The sequence below is a fragment of the Ranitomeya imitator genome, chromosome 8 (genome assembly GCF_032444005.1).
Source record: "Ranitomeya imitator isolate aRanImi1 chromosome 8, aRanImi1.pri, whole genome shotgun sequence".
NCBI classification, from domain to species: domain Eukaryota; kingdom Metazoa; phylum Chordata; class Amphibia; order Anura; family Dendrobatidae; genus Ranitomeya; species Ranitomeya imitator.
The window spans coordinates 46,853,082-46,873,998 of NC_091289.1; the positions used below are offsets into that span (position 1 = coordinate 46,853,082).

The 20,917-nt window shown below is 44.9% G+C and overlaps 1 protein-coding gene across 2 annotated transcripts in view; it reads left to right on the top strand.

Moving 5' to 3' along the window:
• RAC2 (Rac family small GTPase 2) overlaps window positions 1-20,917 on the top strand; it is a 125,939-nt gene that overhangs the window by 80,836 nt on the left and 24,186 nt on the right. For both annotated transcript variants that reach the window (XM_069736850.1, XM_069736851.1), the window contains one exon: window positions 3,174-3,306. In XM_069736850.1, coding sequence (XP_069592951.1) covers window positions 3,174-3,304 — 131 coding nt within the window. In that variant the 3' untranslated portion in view covers window positions 3,305-3,306. The remainder of the gene's footprint in view (window positions 1-3,173; window positions 3,307-20,917) is intronic.

The following is a 20,917-nucleotide window of genomic DNA, read 5'->3' on the forward strand; positions in this document are numbered from 1 at the left end:
CCCCTTCCATCCTGGGCTCCATCCTATTCCAATGTCTCCCATTCTGTGCCCCTTCCTGGTATAATGTCCCCCATCCTGGGCCCCTTCCAATAATAATAATGTCCACCATCCTAGACCCCTTCCAATAATAATATCCACCATCCTTGGCCCCTTCCAAAAATAATGTCTCCCATCCTTGGGCCCTTCCAATAATAACGTCCACCATCCTGGGCACCTTCCGAAAATAATGTCCCCTATCCTGGGCCCATTCCAAAAATAATATCCTCCATCCTGGGCCCCTTCCTAAAATAATGTCCCCCATCCTGGGCCCCTTCCAAAAATAATGTCCTCCATCCTGGGCACCTTCCAAAAATAATGTCCCCCATCCTGGGCCCCTTCCAATAATAGTGTCCACCATCCTGGGGCCCTTCCAGTAATAATATCCCTCATTCTTCGCTGAAACATTATAAGAAGAAACAAATGACTATTCTTACCTTCCCACGCTCCCACGATGTGCAATATTCTCTTCTGCAAAATGAAAGCATAAAGTGAAATAATTTTGATATCTTACCAAACTTCTTTATACTTTGCATTTGTATTTTCATATATATTATTAAAATGGACAAATAGTGAATAGTAAGTTCTTACCCTTTTAGAATAATGATATATGTCAACTCTCCCGAGTTATATATGCCAACTCTCACAGAAAAGATAGCCAATCTTCTGTGCATAACCCCGCCCACACCACTGATTGGCAGCTCTCTGTGTGCACTGTGCATAGGCAAAAAGATGCCAATCAGTGGTGGGGGTGGGGTTATACAGAGCTCATGAATATATAGGACTAAATGGCAGCAGGTGTAATAATCCATTAGTGATGATGTCCTGCTGATAAAACAGTGATTTTATCAAAACTACAGCAAGCAGCGCAGTGTATGACACCTCTTCGGAATAAGGGTCTCTATCTCTACATTTTACTGCTTTCTGGTTAGGTGGCAAAAACCTGGGGACAGATTCATTTTAAGCTGGCCATACACATGAGATATCTGTTGACTTTAACCAGTTATTATCTCTCGAGCTCCCGATAGACTTGAACACTCAGCTCGGCCAAAGCGTTCATGAGTTTTTAACAGGAAGAGTGGAAAACATATGAATTGAGTGTGGAAATTCTAACTGCCTAATTCTTCTCTGCTTTGACATCATCTGTTAGGGAAGAGTCGAGAAGCCGCCATGCACATCAGATGGTCGTCCTTGCCAAAATCAGCAAGTTTGATCTAATGTTTATGGAAGCATTTAGTGCAGTTATCAGACGTCTGTCATGTAACCGGCTGTGCAACAGTGTGTGTATCAGAAAATGGAAACCTTTTTATCATCCGGCAGTAAACAATTAGATGGTTTATCCAGTACTATTTTTTTTATTATGCTACTGAAAACTAATAGGCAGGTAGTTGCTAACAACATGCCGGATCTACCCAGTGCCGATATAGAACTGTTACTGACCGCTCCTGCCAGAAATTCAGCTGCACAAAATCAACAGAGCAGCTCTTCCTCTTCCAGGCTGCTCGGTTGACGAGGCGTGTCTGCCGATGTCATGCTGATTGACAGCAGGCTTCCAGCAGTTAGGCGGTGGGGAATGGTAGTCAATCAGCATTATGTCGGCAGTTAGGGTACCGTCACACTATACGATTTACCTACGATCACGACCAGCGATATGACCTGGCCGTGATCGTAGGTAAATTGTAGTGTGGTCGCTGGGGAGCTGTCACACAGACAGCTCTCCAGCGACCAACGATGCCGAGGTACCCGGGTAACCAGGGTAAACATCAGGTAACTAAGCACAGGACCGCGCTTAGTTACCCGATGTTTACCCTGGTTACAAGCGTTAAACTAAAAAAAAAGAAACAGCACATACTTACATTCTGGTGTCCGTCAGGTCCCTTGCAGTTTGCTTCCCGCACTCAGTGACTGCCGGCCGTAAAGTGAAAGTGAAAGCACAGCCGCTGTGCTCTGCTTTCACTTCACGGCCGGCAGTCACAGTGCGGGAAGCAGACGGCAAGGGACCTAACGGACACCAGAATGTAAGTATGTGCTGTTTTTTTTTTTTTAGTTTAACGCTTGTAACCAGGGTAAACATCGGGTAACTAAGCGCGGTCCTGCGCTTAGTTACCCGATGTTTACCCTGGTTACAAGCGAACGCATCGCTGGATCGCATCGCTAGATCGGTGTCACACACACCGATCTAGCGATGACAGCGGGAGATCCAGCGATAAAAGAAAGTTCTAAACGATCTGCTACGACGTACGATTCTCAGCAGGATCCCTGATCGCTGCTGCGTGTCAGACACAGCGATATCGTAACGATATCGCTGGAACGTCACGAATCGTACCGTCGTAGCGATCGAAATGGTATAGTGTGACGGTACCCTTACGCTCCATCAACAGAGCAGAGAGTAAGAAAAGGAGCTGTTCTGTCGATGTGACATCAGGAGAAGCCAATGAATCGCTGGCAGGAGATGTCTGTGACCGCATTGTGCCGGCAGAGATTGGTGCCGGGCATAACAGGCAGATAGTTAGCAACTACCTGCCTGTTAGGTTTTAGGCCCATAGTTCAAAAATAGTCCGGGATAACCACTTTTAACGTTTTTATTGAATGACTATGCAAGCAGAGGTCTTGAAAATTGTGGGAACATGGCATATATTGGAAAACTGTATAACTTTTTGCTGTATAATGAATAACTTTATTTTGGTGAATTGTAATATACCCTTTTAAATGTATTAGTATTGCCTTTTGGAATAAACGTGTCAGAGACCAAGAAGCTAATCTGCAGCAGGGTTAAATAAATCCTATATGTCATTTTGATATTGTCGGCATGAAGAAAGGATTTATGAAAGCAAGCTGTGGGATACAGAAACAGAAGACTAATGATGCTGCTGAAAAGAATGGATAATGATCTTGTTTTTGGTTGAGCAAAGACAAGGTCTGAATGTAAACACACTAAGAAGGCTGCAACCATAATAAATAATAGCCGGCCTGCCGTCAGTCCTGCTCATGTACAGTGTTCACCCACACTGTCCATGGATCGCCTTCTTGTCTTTATCTGTTTGTTTTTTGTGCCCCTCTGCTCTCCGTTCATGACCTAAATGCTTTCTTTTTCCATTTTGCACCTTTGCTTAAGCTTTGTTTCTTTGTGTCGACAGAGTCTGTGAAGTATCTAGAGTGCTCAGCTCTTACACAGCGCGGTCTCAAGACAGTGTTTGATGAGGCCATTAGAGCAGTGTTATGTCCTCCACCCTCCCGGCCTAAGAAACACGGATGCGTATTGCTGTAAAGGTGAGGTAAAATTATGACTGCCATTTGTTATTTTAATTTGACCTCACTATCCTATTGCCATCCTGTCCTGCACCCAAGACAGAATTATAAGGGGGCACGAGGGGCACAAGTATACCAGTTCCACCAGCCTAGGGTCCTTGGGGTGGGATCCTCCATCTAATTATCTGTCTAACATTTCCTCACTATTCTGTTCCCATCATCTGTAAATCAATATAACAGGGACATAAGAGTCCTACACCCAAGACAGAATTATAAGGGAGCATAAGGAGAAAATTCTGTAGCTCTTCCACCAGCCTGGAGACCTTGGGTTGGGTCCTCCAGCTAATTATCTGTCTTTCCAACATTTTTGACCTCACTATGCTGTTACCATCATCTGTAAATCAGTATTACAGGGACATAAGAGTCCTACACCCAAGACAGAATTATAAGGGACCATAAGGGGCACATTCTGTAGCTCTTCCACCAGCCTGTAGACCTTGGGTTGGGTCTTGCAGCTAATTCTCTGCCTTTTCAACATTTTTGACCTTACTATGCTGTTACCGTCATCTGTATGTCAGTGTAACATGGACACAATAGTCCTGCACCCAAGACAGAATTATAAAGGACCATAAGGGACACATTCTGGAACTCTTCCACCAGCCTGTAGACCTTGGGTTGGGTCTTGCAGCTAATTCTCTGCCTTTCCAACATTTTTGACCTTACTATGCTGTTACCATCATCTGTATGTCAGTGTAACATGGACACAATAGTCCTGCACCCAAGACAGAATTATTAGAGACCACAAGGGGCACATTCTGTAGCTCTTCCAACAGCCTGTAGACCTTGGGTTGGGTCTTGCAGCTAATTCTCTGCCTTTCCAACATTTTTGACCTTACTATGCTGTTACCATCATCTGTATATCAGTGTAACAGGGACACAATAGTCCTGCACCCAAGACAGAATTATAAGGGACCATAAGAGGCACATTCTGTAGCTCTTCCACCAGCCTGTAGACCTTGGGTTGGGTCTTGCAGCTAATTCTCTGCCTTTCCAACATTTTTGACCTTACTATGCTGTTACCATCATCTGTATGTCAGTGTAACATGGACACAATGGTCCTGCACCCAAGACAGAATTATAAGAGACCACAAGGGGCACATTCTGTAGCTCTTCCAACAGCCTGTAGACCTTGGGTTGGGTCTTGCAGCTAATTCTCTGCCTTTCCAACATTTTTGACCTTACTATGCTGTTACCATCATCTGTATGTCAGTGTAACATGGACACAATAGTCCTGCACCCAAGACAGAATTATAAGAGACCACAAGGGGCACATTCTGTAGCTCTTCCAACAGCCTGTAGACCTTGGGTTGGGTCTTGCAGCTAATTCTCTGCCTTTCCAACATTTTTGACCTTACTATGCTGTTACCATCATCTGTATATCAGTGTAACAGGGACACAATAGTCCTGCACCCAAGACAGAATTATAAGGGACCATAAGGGGCACATTCTGTAGCTCTTCCACCAGCCTGGAGACCTTGGGTTGGGTCCTCCAGCTAATTCTCCATCTTTCTAATGTTTTTTACCTCACTATGCTGCTGCCATTTTGCATAAATCAGTATAGGAGGGATACAATAGTCTTGAACGCAAGACAGAATTATAAGAGGAGTACAACAAACATGCTGTAGGACTTCCCCAGCCTCGGGACCTTGGGGTGAAGTCCTCCATCTATTTCTGTGTCTGTCTAACAATTTTTACCTCACTATGCTGTTGCCATCCTGTATGAATCAGCAAAAATGGGACATAATAGTTCATCACCCAGGACAGAATTATAAAGGTAGCACAAGGGACAAATATTGTAGGACTTCTACCAGCCTGGTGACCTTGGGGTGAGGTCCTTCCTCTATTTCTCTGTCTTTCTAACATTTTCCATGGCTAATATTTATAAAGATCGTTTATACCTGGTACCCCAGCATCTCTAGAAGATATATGGCTTTCATTATTTTACATTGTAAGGATTCACTGCTTTAACTATTTCTACACTATAACTCCCATTAGGTCTGGGGGCTATTTTGGTAAAAAATAAATAAAATAAAATAAAAAAAAAAAAGATTTAAATAATTTTCCATTTCATTCTCAATTTAATTTTCATTTTAGGTAAACTTAGTCCAAATAGGTTTAAAATAAACATCACAAAAAGAGAGTAGCCAGCGCTAGAGTTGAGCGACCTTGACCTTTTTAGAGTCGAGCCGGGTTTCGCGAAACCCGACTATCTCAAAAGTCGGGTCGAGTGAAATCGGCCGATTATGACGTAAAGTCGGGATCGACCGAAACACGAAACCCAATGCAAGTCAATGGGGCAGCATAGTCGGCAGTGAGTGGGGGCCAGGAAAACACCTAGAGTGCCCATTTTAATGTCAAAACCATCCATTCTTCTTAATGAAGCTTGTCAAGCGTAATTTACCTTATAATAATTGGAAGGCATTTGAAATTGGGGGTCATTTGGCTAAAGTTGTGGTGGGTAGGGCTGGTTCAAGTAATTAGTGGGCCCAGGAAATCTGGACCACGTCACGGCAGTGGAGCAGGGAGAGGTAAGTATTTCAACTTTGCAAGTGCTGTGATCCTGAGCAAGCAGGGGGGGCCCACTCGTTGGCATTGGCACTGGCACAGGGCCCCTCAAAGTACAGCGGTGTGTTTGCACGGCGGGGGCGCCTCCCACCGGCAGCAACACTTTTGCGTACTATGAGAGGCCCTGTGCCAGTGACGTCGCCAACTAGTATTCCTCCCCCCACCTGATGAAGGAACCTGCACTTTCATCTGCACCTTCCTCTTTGTCCCCGTGTAAGGTGGTATGGTATGCGGGAAGAGCAACCTGACTTTCAGCAGGGTCACAATGTTGTTGTGTAGCGTGCACGGGGAATGTTGCGTTATGGGTCAATGTACCAGCAGACTCATCTATCACTGGCTGGGCAATGGGCAGGATGAGGAGGAAACACAGATATAGGCCCAAATAATAAAGTGGGCTAAATGCAGTTCAAAATTGGTAACACAGGAATAACCAGGGGGCATTGCAGTGGAGGACAACTGGAATGAGAGGCTGACACAGAGAGTAGGCCCAAATCAGTAAGTAGTCGAAATGCAGTTCAAAATTGGCAACAGTAGTAAACAGGCGGCACAGCTTTGTTCAGTGGAGGAGAACAGCAAGGAGTGGCAGACACCGATAGTAGGCCCCAACCCAACTAGTAGGCCAAATGCAGTCTAACATTAACAACTACTTAACGAGCGCCTGAAAACGGAATTTCGGGACAGGAAACCAGGAGAACAGCAAGGAGCGGCAGACACCGATAGTAGGCCCCAAACCAACTAGTACGCCAAATGCAGTTGTTCCGTTTAACCACAATTTAATGAGAGCCTGAAGATAGAAGTTCAGGAAAGGCAACCTGGAGAACACCTTGGAGTGGAACACACCATCTCTCTACACCCCATACCCAATTTGTAGGCCTAATGCAGCGTAGTTTCCAACAACTACTAAACGAGAGCATGATGATCGAAGCATTGGCGAGGAAACCTGGGGAACACCTTGGAGTGGAACACACCATCTCTCTACACCCCATACCCAATTTGTAGGCCTAATGCAGCGTAGTTTCCAACAACTACTAAACGAGAGCATGATGATCGAAGCATTGGGGAGGAAACCTGGGGAACACCTTGGAGTGGAACACACCATCTCTCTACAGTGGAACACACCATCTCTCTACACCCCATACCCAATTTGTAGGCCTAATGCAGCGTAGTTTCCAACAACTACTAAACGAGGGCCGGAAGATCGAAGCTCAGGAAAGGCAACCTGGAGAACACCTTGGAGTGGAACACACCATCTCTCTACACCCCATACCCAATTTGTAGGCCCAATGCAGCGTAGTTTCCAACAACTACTAAACGAGAGCATGATGATCGAAGCATTGGCGAGGAAACCTGGGGAACACCTTGGAGTGGAACACACCATCTCTCTACACCCCATACCCAATTTGTAGGCCTAATGCAGCGTAGTTTCCAACAACTACTAAACGAGAGCATGATGATCGAAGCATTGGCGCGGAAACCTGGGGAACACCTTGGAGTGGAACACACCATCTCTCTACACCCCATACCCAATTTGTAGGCCTAATGCAGCGTAGTTTCCAACAACTACTAAACGAGAGCATGATGATCGAAGCATTGGCGAGGAAACCTGGGGAACACCTTGGAGTGGAACACACCATCTCTCTACAGTGGAACACACCATCTCTCTACACCCCATACCCAATTTGTAGGCCTAATGCAGCATAGTTTCCAACAACTACTAAACGAGAGCCGGAAGATCGAAGCTCAGGAAAGGCAACCTGGAGAACACCTTGGAGTGGAACACACCATCTCTCTACACCCCATACCCAATTTGTAGGCCTAATGCAGCGTAGTTTCCAACAACTACAAAACGAGAGCCGGAAGATCGAAGCTCAGGAAAGGCAACCTGGGGAACACCTTGGAGTGGAACACACCATCTCTCTACACCCCATACCCAATTTGTAGGCCCAATGCAGCGTAGTTTCCTACAACTACTAAACGAGAGCCTGATGATCGAAGCATTGGCGAGGAAACCTGGGTAACACCTTGGAGTAGAACACACCATCTCTCTACACCCCATACCCAATTTGTAGGCCTAATGCAGCGTAGTTTCCAACAACTACTAAACGAGAGCATGATGATCGAAGCATTGGCGAGGAAACCTGGGGAACACCTTGGAGTGGAACACACCATCTCTCTACAGTGGAACACACCATCTCTCTACACCCCATACCCAATTTGTAGGCCCAATGCAGCGTAGTTTCCAACAACTACTAAACGAGAGCATGATGATCGAAGCATTGGCGAGGAAACCTGGGGAACACCTTGGAGTGGAACACACCATCTCTCTACACCCCATACCCAATTTGTAGGCCTAATGCAGCGTAGTTTCCAACAACTACTAAACGAGAGCCGGAAGATCGACGCTCAGGAAAGGCAACCTGGAGAACACCTTGGAGTGGATCACACCATCTCTCTACACCCCATACCCAATTTGTAGGCCTAATGCAGCGTAGTTTCCAACAACTACTAAACGAGAGCCGGAAGATCGAAGCTCAGGAAAGGCAACCTGGGGAACACCTTGGAGTGGAACACACCATCTCTCTACACCCCATACCCAATTTGTAGGCCCAATGCAGCATAGTTTCCAACAACTACTAAACGAGAGCATGATGATCGGAGCATTGGCGAGGAAACCTGGGGAACACATTGGAGTGGAACACACCATCTCTCTACACCCCATACCCAATTTGTAGGCCTAATGCAGCGTAGTTTCCAACAACTACTAAACGAGAGCATGATGATCGAAGCATTGGCGAGGAAACCTGGGGAACACCTTGGAGTGGAACACACCATCTCTCTACAGTGGAACACACCATCTCTCTACACCCCATACCCAATTTGTAGGCCTAATGCAGCGTAGTTTCCAACAACTACTAAACGAGAGCCGGAAGATCGAAGCTCAGGAAAGGCAACCTGGAGAACACCTTGGAGTGGAACACACCATCTCTCTACACCCCATACCCAATTTGTAGGCCTAATGCAGCATAGTTTCCAACAACTACTAAACGAGAGCCGGAAGATCGAAGCTCAGGAAAGGCAACCTGGGGAACACCTTGGAGTGTAACAAACCCTCTCTCTACACTACGGAAGGGCTGATTCTTAGGAAGGAAGGCTGTCGGAAAGAAGCAGGGAGCGTCCGAGGGTGATTATATTCTTATTAGGTATATACTCACCCTCGGACGCGCCCTGCTTCTTTATTTATAATGAATGTTTATTTGCAATGTGGTTTTGACTTACTCTATTTTTTTGGTAAATAATGATTTTATTATTTTCATTGTTTTGCATCTTCTTGGCAATAATATAAAGAAGACGCGACAGGACAACACTCGGTGGATGCCATATCTGTGTTTAAAATTGAAAAAACCTTTCAGTTAACTACTTGCAGGAGAAAGTTATTGTAGCTGGTGGCCATTTTTAGTACTTTACCAGATTTTTGTTGTATGTGTTTGTTTTTAATGTTAAAATGTCTGCATTTGATATCTCTCCAGTATTTTCTTTTTTATAAGCAAAATACTTATTTTTATATTTTCTGATGTTGGTTCCAGGGGTACACGGGCAGCAGTGGTGTGGTCAGTGGAGGACTAGTGGAAGGAGTGACCGCAGACAGGCATCGAAGGCCTAAAATAATAACACATGGCTGTAGGCAATTTTAAATTGGTTCCAGGGGTACACGGGCAGCAGTGGTGTGGTCAGTGGAGGCCTAGTGGAAGGAGTGACCACAGACAGGCATCGAAGGCCTAAAATAATAACACATGGCTGTAGGCAATTTTAAATTGGTTCCAGGGGTACACGGGCAGCAGTGGTGTGGTCAGTGGAGGCCTAGTGGAAGGAGTGACCGCAGACAGGCATCGAAGGCCTAAAATAATAACACATGGCTGTAGGCAATTTTAAATTGGTTCCAGGGGTACACGGGCAGCAGTGGTGTGGTCAGTGGAGGCCTAGTGGAAGGAGTGACCGCAGACAGGCATCGAAGGCCTAAAATAATAACACATGGCTGTAGGCAATTTTAAATTGGTTCCAGGGGTACACGGGCAGCAGTGGTGTGGTCAGTGGAGGCCTAGTGGAAGGAGTGACCGCAGACAGGCATCGAAGGCCTAAAATAATAACACATGGCTGTAGGCAATTTTAAATTGGTTCCAGGGGTACACGGGCAGCAGTGGTGTGGTCAGTGGAGGCCTAGTGGAAGGAGTGACCGCAGACAGGCATCGAAGGCCTAAAATAATAACACATGGCTGTAGGCAATTTTAAATTGGTTCCAGGGGTACACGGGCAGCAGTGGTGTGGTCAGTGGAGGCCTAGTGGAAGGAGTGACCGCAGACAGGCATCGAAGGCCTAAAATAATAACACATGGCTGTAGGCAATTTTAAATTGGTTCCAGGGGTACACGGGCAGCAGTGGTGTGGTCAGTGGAGGCCTAGTGGAAGGAGTGACCGCAGACAGGCATCGAAGGCCTAAAATAATAACACATGGCTGTAGGCAATTTTAAATTGGTTCCAGGGGTACACGGGCAGCAGTGGTGTGGTCAGTGGAGGCCTAGTGGAAGGAGTGACCGCAGACAGGCATCGAAGGCCTAACATAACAAAAATGTCAATACAATGGTATTGTCAGTGGCAGGCATTGAAGGATGTCAGCGCATAGACTAAACATTGGTGGAGCTGTGAGATAATTTTGCAAGTGGTAGAGCACTGTTTGAGCTGAGGGGGGGGGAACTGTCTTGTGGCCGGCGGTACAGGCCCAGGGCCCCTCATATTACAACGGTGTGTCTGACGTTGGGTGCGCACCACCACCGCCAGAGACACTTTTTTTGTACTACGAGGGACCCAGTGGCAGTGCCATCGACCAAAAGCGGGCTCACCCACCTCTTCAGACAAACTGCACTCTCACAGGTGCTGTCGCCAAGTGTCGATACCACGGCCCCGTGTGGGGAGTTTGGCCATTTAGTGAGGTGTAAACATGTCGTATGCTGGACAATCAGGTGCAGAAAATTACGAGATTGGAAAAGGCATTCAGAATAGTCCACAGGCAAGACTTTTTCATAGGAAAGCTAGGTGTCAGCCGGGCAAGGTGGGGCAAAAGATTTCGAAATCCAGTTGTGGTTCATTTTAATGAAGGTTAGATCATCTACATTTTGGGTAGCCAGACGAGTCCTTTTTTCTGTTAGTATTGAACCTGCAGCACTGAATACTCATTCTGATAGGACACTAGCTGCCGGGCAAGCAAGCTCCTGCAATGCATATTCTGCCAATTCTGGCCAGGTGTCTAATTTTGATGCCCAGTAATCAAATGGGAATGACGGTTGAGGGAGAACATCGATAAGGGATGAAAAATAGTTTGTAACCATACTGGACAAATGTTGTCTCCTGTCACTTTGAATTGATGCTGCAGTACCTGTCCTGTCTGCGGTCATAGCAAAATCACTCCACAACCTGGTCAGAAAACCCCTCTGGCCAACGCCACTTCTGATTTCTGCCCCTCTAACTCCTCTGGTCTGCTGGCCCCTGCAGCTCGTGTGAGAACGATCACGGGCGCTGTGTGCAGGGAATGCCAGAAGCAAACGGTCAACAAGAGTTGATTGTTTGGTTGCTAATATTAGTTCCAAGTTCTCATGTGGCATTATATTTTGCAATTTGCCTTTATAGCGAGGATCAAGGAGGCAGGCCAACCAGTAATCGTCATCATTCATCATTTTAGTTATGCGTGTGTCCCTTTTGAGGATACGTAAGGCATAATCCGCCATGTGGGCCAAAGTTCCAGTTCTCAAATCTGCGGTTGTGCTTGGTTGAGGGGCAGTTTCAGGCAAATCCACGTCACTTGTGTCCCTCAAAAAACCAGAACCCGGCCTTGCCGCGCCACCAATTTCCAGTGGCCCCGGAAAAGCTTCCTCATTAAAAATATAATCATCCCCATCATCCTCCTCGTCCTCCTCCTCCTGATCGCCCGCTACCTCGTCCTGTACACTGCCCTGGCCAGACAATGGCTGACTGTCATCAAGGCTTTCCTCTTCCTCAGCTGCAGACGCCTGATCCTTTATGTGCGTCAAACTTTGCATCAGCAGACGCATTAGGGGGATGCTCATGCTTATTATGGCGTTGTCTGCACTAACCAGCCGTGTGCATTCCTGAAAACACTGAAGGACTTGACACATGTCTTGAATCTTCGACCACTGCACACCTGACAACTCCATGTCTGCCATCCTACTGCCTGCCCGTGTATGTGTATCCTCCCACAAAAACATAACAGCCCGCCTCTGTTCACACAGTCTCTGAAGCATGTGCAGTGTTGAGTTCCACCTTGTTGCAACGTCTATGATTAGGCGATGCTGGGGAAGGTTCAAAGAACGCTGATAGGTCTGCATACGGCTGGAGTGTACGGGCGAACGGCGGATATGTGAGCAAAGTCCACGCACTTTGAGGAGCAAGTCAGATAACCCCGGATAACTTTTCAGGAAGCACTGCACCACCAGGTTTAAGGTGTGAGCCAGGCAAGGAATGTGTTTCAGTTGGGAAAGGGAGATGGCAGCCATGAAATTCCTTCCGTTATCACTCACTACCTTGCCTGCCTCAAGATCTACAGTGCCCAGCCACGACTGCGTTTCTTTCTGCAAGAACTCGGACAGAACTTCCGCGGTGTGTCTGTTGTCGCCCAAACACTTCATAGCCAATACAGCCTGCTGACGTTTGCCAGTAGCTGCCCCATAATGGGAGACCTGGTGTGCAACAGTGGCAGCTGCGGATGGAGTGGTTGTGCGACTGCGGTCTGTGGACAAGCTCTCGCTTCTGCAGGAGGACGAAGAGGAGGAGGAGGGGGTGCGAACGGCTACAGCCAATTGTTTCCTAGACCGTGGGCTAGGCAGAACTGTCCCAAACTTGCTGTCCCCTGTGGACCCTGCATCCACCACATTTACCCAGTGTGCCGTGATGGACACGTAACGTCCCTGGCCATGCCTACTGGTCCATGCATCTGTTGTCAGGTGCACCTTTGTGCTCACAGATTGCCTGAGTGCATGGACGATGCGCTCTTTAACATGCTGGTGGAGGGCTGGGATGGCTTTTCTGGAAAAAAAGTGTCGACTGGGTAGCTCGTAGCGTGGTACAGCGTAGTCCATCAGGGCTTTGAAAGCTTCGCTTTCAACTAACCGGTAGGGCATCATCTCTAACGAGATTAGTCTAGCTATGTGTGCGTTCAAACCCTGTGTACGCGGATGCGAGGCTAAGTACTTCCTTTTTCTAACCATAGTCTCATGTAGGGTGAGCTGGACTGGAGAGCTGGAGATCGTGGAACTAGCGGGGGTGCCGGTGGACATGGCAGACTGAGAGACGGTGGGAGATGGTATTGTTGCCGCCGGTGCCCTAGATGCAGTGTTTCCTACTACGAAACTGGTGATTCCCTGACCCTGACTGCTTTGGCCTGGCAAAGAAACCTGCACAGATACTGCAGGTGGTGCGGAAAATGGTGACCCTACACTGCCGGAAGGGATGTTGCGTTGCTGACTAGCTTCATTGGCCGAGGGTGCTACAACCTTAAGGGACGTTTGGTAGTTAGTCCAGGGTTGCAAATGCATGGTGGTTAAATGTCTATGCATGCAACTTGTATTGAGACTTTTCAGATTCTGTCCTCTGCTTAAGGTAGTTGAACATTTTTGACAGATGACTTTGCGCTGATCAATTGGATGTTGTTTTAAAAAATGCCAGACTGCACTCTTTCTAGCATCGGATACCTTTTCAGGCATTGCAGACTGAGCTTTAACCGGATGGCCACGCTGTCCTCCAACAGGTTTTAGCTTTGCCACGCGTTTTGGGCAAGATACGGGCCCGGCAGATGGAACCTGTTGCGATGTTGATGCCTGCTGCGGCCCCTCCTCCTCCGCTTCAGAACTGCTGCCGCCTGCACCCTGTTCCCCCAATGGCTGCCAATCGGGGTCAAGAACTGGGTCATCTATTACCTCTTCTTGTAGCTCGTGTGCAACTTCGTCTGTGTCACCGTGTCGGTCGGTGGTATAGCGTTCGTGATGGGGCAACATAGTCTCATCAGGGTCTGATTCTTGATCAGCACCCTGCGAGGGCAATGTTGTGGTCTGAGTCAAAGGACCAGCATAGTAGTCTGGCTGTGGCTGTGCATCAGTGCACTCCATGTCAGATTCAACTTGTAATGGGCATGGACTGTTAACTGCTTCACTTTCTAAGCCAGGGACGGTATGTGTAAAGAGCTCCATGGAGTAACCCGTTGTGTCGCCTGCTGCATTCTTCTCTGTTGTTGTTTTTGCTGAAGAGGACAAGGAAGCGACTTGTCCCTGACCGTGAACATCCACTAACGACGCGCTGCTTTGACATTTACCAGTTTCACGAGAGGAGGCAAAAGAGCTAGAGGCTGAGTCAGCAAGATAAGCCAAAACTTGCTCTTGCTGCTCCGGCTTTAAAAGCGGTTTTCCTACTCCCAGAAAAGGGAGCGTTCGAGGCCTTGTGTAGCCTGACGACGAACCTGGCTCCACAGCTCCAGACTTAGGTGCAATATTTTTTTTCCCACGACCAGCTGATGCTCCACCACTACCACTACCCTCATTACCAGCTGACAATGAACGCCCCCGGCCACGACCTCTTCCACCATACTTCCTCATTGTTTTAAAAACGTAAACAAACTAACGGTATTTGTTGCTGTCACACAAATTACACGGTGAGCTACAACTTCAGTATGATTTAGCTACCCCTTTACAGGTGAGTGAGACCACAACGAAAATCAGGCACAATGTTACACACTCTGTTGTTGGTGGCAACAAATGAGAGAGATGCCACACACGCAGGACTGTCACTGAAGCACAAATGTAAATATTAATCTCCCACTGATTTGATTTTTTTTTTTTTTAAGGGAGACTTTAGGAAAAAAAAAAAAATAGAATAAAATGATTTTTTCAGGAAGGATTTAGAAACCAAATAAAATAAAATGATTTTTTCAGGGAGAATTTAGAAAACAAATAAAACAAAAAAAGGCTTTCTATGGCCCACTGAGTGAGAGATGACGCACACAGGAGTCAGGAGTGGCACACAAGCCCAGAGGCCAATATTAATCTCCCACTTTTTTTTTTTTTTCCAGGGAAAATTTATAAACCCAATAAAAAAAATAATAAATAGGCTTTCTATGGCCCACTATCTGAGAGAGAGAGATGGCACGCTTAGGACTGGCACACAAGCCCAAATGCCAATATTAATCTCCCACTGATTGATTTATTGATTTTTTCAGGTAGAATTTAGAACCCAAATCAAGCAAAAAAATAAATAGGCTTTCTATGGCCCACAATTGGAGAGAGAGAGATGGCACACCCAGGAGTCAAGACTGGCACACAAGCAGAAAGGGCAATATTAATCTCCCACTGATTTGATTTTTTTTTTTTTTTTCAGGGAGACTTTAGAAACAAAAAAAAATGAATTTTTCAGGAAGAATTTAGAAACAAAATAAAATAAAATGATTGTTTCAGGGAGAATTTAGAAAACAAATGAAAAAAAAATAGGCTTTGTAGGGCCCACTGAGTGAGAGAGGACGCACACAGGAGTCAGGAGTGGCACACAAGCCCAGAGGCCAATATTTATCTCCCACTGATTGATTTAGTGATTTTTTCAGGTAGATTTTGGAACCCAAATCAAGCAAAAAAATTAATAGGCTTTCTATGGCCCACAATTGGAGAGAGAGAGATGGCACACCCAGGAGTCAAGACTGGCACACAAGCAGAAAGGGCAATATTAATCTCCCACTGTTTTTTTTTTTTTTTCAGGGAGACTTTAGAAAAAAAAAATACAAAAAAAATGATTTTTTCAGGAATAATTTAGAAACCAAATAAAATAAAATGATTTTTTCAGGGAGAATTTAGAAAACAAATAAAACAAAAAATAGGCTTTCTAGGGCCCACTGAGTGAGAGAGGACGCACACAGGAGTCAGGAGTGGCACACAAGCCCAGAGGCCAATATTAATCTCCCACTTTTTTTTTTTTCCAGGGAAAATGTATAAACCCAATAAAAAAAATAATAAATAGGCTTTCTATGGCCCACTATCTGAGAGAGAGAGATGGCACGCTTAGGACGGGCACACAAGCAGAAAGGGCAATATTAATCTCCCACTGATTGATTTATTGATTTTTTCAGGTAGATTTTGGAACCCAAATCAAGCAAAAAAATAAATAGGCTTTCTATAGCCCACTGAGAGATGGCACACACAGGAGTAAGGAGTGGCACACAAGCCCTGAGGCCAATATTTTTCTCCCACTGATTGATGTAGTGATTTTTTCAGGTAGATTTTAGAACCCAAATCAAGCAAAAAAATAAATAGGCTTTCTATGGCCCACTGAGTGAGAGATGACACAGACCGGGATGGCACTCTAGCAGAAATGCCAATCTTAATCTCCCACAAAAAAAAAAAGGAACTGTCCTTCAATTACTATCTCCCTGCAGTAATCTCAGCCAGGTATGGCAGGCAGCAATAAGGAGTGGACTGATGCACAAATTAAATAATAAGTGTGGACAAACAAACAGGATAGCTGTGCAGAAAGGAAGGAACAAGAGGATTTGTGCTTTGAAAAAAGCAGTTGGTTTGCACAGCGGCGTACACACAGCAATGCAGCTATCAGGGAGCCTTCTAGGGCAGCCCAATGAGCTACAGCGCTGAGGGAAAAAAAAAAAATGTAGCTTCCACTGTCCCTGCACACCGAAGGTGGTGTTGGGCAGTGGAAATCGCTACAGCACAAGCGGTTTGGTGGTTAATGGACCCTGCCTAACGCTATCCCTGCTTCTGACGAAGCAGCAGCAACCTCTCCCTAAGCTCAGATCAGCAGCAGTAACATGGCGGTCGGCGGGAACTCCCCTTTATAGCCCCTGTGACGCCGCAGACAGCAAGCCAATCACTGCAATGCCCTTCTCTAAGATGGTGGGGACCAGGACCTATGTCATCACGCTGCCCACACTCTGCGTTTACCTTCATTGGCTGAGAAATGGCGCTTTTCGCGTCATTGAAACGCGACTTTGGCGCGAAAGTCGCGTACCCCATGGCCGACCCCGCACAGGGGTCGGATCGGGTTTCATGAAACCCGACTTTGTCAAAAGTCGGCGACTTTTGAAAATGTTCGACCCGTTTCGCTCAACCCTAGCCAGCGCTGCTTGTGGTCAGAACGCAATTTGAAAAGCGCAAATGCGCATATTAAATTCTGACTGTATATCAAAATGAGATATTTAGCAAACAATTGATCAATTCTTTGAGCCACCCCGCCACGTCGCGGCAATCTCTTGGGGCAGTCCTGCTCTACGATTTTTATATTCGCTGTGCCATTACGGCCTCCTTAATATGCTGGGAGAAAGACCACATTGGTCCCGCTGTAAGTTTTTTTATATTTTACTCACTGTGCCATTACGGCCTCCTAAATGTGTTAAAAGTGGGACCATATTGAATGCAAACCGTACCTGTAGCTTTTCCGAATCACTCCCATGGTGCCAGAAAGGGTATGCGACAATAACGGTCGACCAGGTCCAAGCATGGACATGTCAGATCTGACCTCCACAATGCCTGACCAGCACCATGGCTTAAAGAGAGAGACAGGCCCAGGCACAGGTGCACTAATTAAAACAGAGCCCGGGCAGGGCAGGGCTGCTGTAAGTGTGTACAGCAGCCTAGATCAATCACAATGAAAACAGAAAGAATGGCGTAAATGACCCAAGCGCGCACGGCAACGGTGGTGGTCAGCCACAAACCAATACAAAACAAAAAGAGAGTAGCCAGCGCTGCTTGTGGTCAGAACGCAATTTGAAAAGCGCAAATGCGCATATTAAATTCTGACTGTATATCAAAATGAGATATTTAGCAAACAATTGATCAATTCTTTGAGCCACCCCGCCACGTCACGGCAATCTCTTGGGGCAGTCCTGACCTACGATTTTTATATTCGCTGTGCCATTACGGCCTCCTTAATATGCTGGGAGAAAGACCACATTGGTCCCTCTGTAAGTTTTTTTATGTTTTACTCACTGTGCCATTACGGCCTCCTAAATGTGTTAAAAGCGGGACCATATTGAATGCAAACCGTACCTGTAGCTTTTCCGAATCACTCCCATGGTGCCAGAAAGGGTATGCGACAATAACGGTTGACCAGGTCCAAGCATGGACATGTCAGATTAAAATAAACATAACATACTATAATCCCCCATTTACAGTGCTTCATGACGGTCTCTGTATCCTCGCCTTCATCAATAACGTGTTGTCACATGAGATTGATGCAGCCGTCATGTGTTGATATTATACAATGCCGTTAGAAGGAATTGAAAGCAGCACAAAAGACAGAAAACAGAGGCGGTAGTAATAGTAATGGAAAAAATCCCTCAAATTGATCCGTTCGTGTAATACAACCGTCAAGAGGCAGGAAGTCAGCGTAATCCGCTTCATCAGGGGATCCAAAAGCTCAATGTCTCAGCTTAACCAAAAGTTTTTATCAAGCCAGGAACACCACTTTTATTTGTATTCTCTGCTAGAATAATGTGGATAATTGGTTTTCTAATGTTCTATTACTTTTTTTCAGCAATGTAGTTAAATGCCAAAATATAGAGACCGGCAGTGGGTCAAGGGAAGCCTTTTCATAGAATGCAAGGGAACAAGAAAAAAATGAGTCCAAACTAAAAGCTGCTTGACTCGAAGTGGAAATGTCCAGTGGGTGGCCATGCAGTTTTCTCATGAGGTGGAATTAAAGCTAGGCAATGGTTCGGGTGTTATCTTTAACTCAATCAATAAGTTAATTAATTTAAACCTTTAACCCTTTCATAACCAGGAGATTTTTTTTATTTTTGAGTTTTCGTTTTTTCCTCTCCTTTCCCACCTTTTTTTTATTTTTTTTGCCAAAAGACCAGTATGAGTGATTATTTTTTATGTGACAAGCTGAAGTTTTTATTGACCCTATTTTGGTCTACATACCATCTTTTAATGATGGATTCTTATATTCTTTTTTTTTTACAGGAGGTGCTGTGATTAAAAAAAATGCAATTTGCCGTTTTAATTTCTTTTTTCTTTATGGTGTTTACCACTCATGGTCATTTATTTTATAGTTTAATACATCAAGAATGTACAAATGTTGCGATTCCATATACGGTATATGCTTAATTTTTATTTATTTATTTTAAGGAGACAAGGATGAAAGAATATTTTTACTTTTTATTTTAGCATCCCTAGTGGGCTTGAACCTGTGATGATTTGATGGTTTCTTTTCGAAATGACATGCTGGGCTTAGATAGCAGTCATAAGGGCCCTCAGCAGCTATAAAGACACTGTAAAGTCAGCTAACCACCAGAATACTGGGATATGATCTGGAAACGATAAGACCCCTTTAACCTTAACTCCTTAAGAACCAAGACACTTTGCACGTTAATGTCCAAGCATCATTATTTCAAGTGTCACTTCATGAGGCAATAATAACTCTGGAACACTGCAGCAGATCCTACTGATTCTGAGATTGTTTGTTTCACGACATATTGTACTTCATAATAGTGGTAAAATTTGTTCGATAATACTTGCGTTCGTTTGTAAAAATATTGGAAATTTGGTGAAAATTTTAAGCATTTCGCAATTTTCAAACTTTTAATCCTTATGCCTTTAAATCAGAGAGTTATGTCACACGAAATTGTTAATGAGTAACAATTATTACATGTCTACTTTACATCAGTACAATTTTTTAAACTGTTTGGGCGCATGGCAGAACTCAGAAGGGAAGGAGCACCGTTTGAGTTTTTCAACGCAAAAATGTCTGGAATTTAGGGCAGATGCCATGTCACGTTTGGAGAGCCCTTAATGTGCTTAAACAGTGGAAATCCCCCACAGGTGACCTCATTTTGGAAGCTAAACCCCTCAAGGAATGTATAGAGATATGTGGTGAGCACCTTGAACCCTCAGGTGTTTCAAAGAAGTCTATAATGTAGAACCATGAAAATAAAAAAAATCTAATTTTTCCCACAAAAATGTTCTTTTAGCCCCAATTTTTTATTCTCACAAGGATAACCAGAGAAAATGCACCATACAATTTGTTGTGTGATGTCTCCTGAAACACCGCTGATAACAGTGACCGTTCATGCTGAGAAGCATGGGAGAATGAACTGCAGAAAGAGGGCCCCTGAACTCTGGTGACCTCAGTAAGCTCTCAGTAAGTCTCATGATGCAGCGCTGAGCTCCTTGAGTTCACCACTGTTCACCATGATAATTTTCTATTATATAGAAAATTTTAATATAGAAAATTTTAACTAGTGAGACATTATTATAGATTCGGTCGTTCTGGATGCAGTAAAATATGTTTACCTTTTTTAACATAAAATTGTGTATTTGTTGGTATAATATACTGTATATTATTATTATTACTATTTTTTTTATATATTTTTTTAAATTTTTTACTTAGTCCCTCTTTTCATTTTGATTGCTGGTATAAAGCATTGCAATGCGGTAGCATTGCAATGCTTTATATCTATCAGTTCTTCACTGACGAAAGCTTCGTAGACCATGCTCTGGGCAAAGTCTGAGATGCTTTCCATAGCTTAGTGAAGACACTGGATCACCTAAGGTTATATACAAATGACATAATTTAGGTGGCTGATTATCTGCATACTTTTTGAAGCAGAAGAAACTTCAGGAAAATGCCGGTGGTGTTCTTTCTGAAGCGTCTTCTTTGTCATCATTCTCTTCGTTAATGTGGTGTATTTTTTTCCTTTTTAATTTTATATATAAAACAGTGCATTTGTTTATTGTTTTTAATACTTTTTAGCACTTTTTCAGGCAGTTTCCAGGTGACATCTGCCTGAACAAAATGCTGTGTGCACATACCCTTAGTATGCATTCACAAGGAGTTTTTTTCATGCTGATTTTGGTGAATATTCCTTGTTGAAATCCAGATACAGCTGCAGATTTCTGTTACAGTTTTGATATATCACTCGGCTCCATTGTCACCTTTCCCAAAAGCTACAC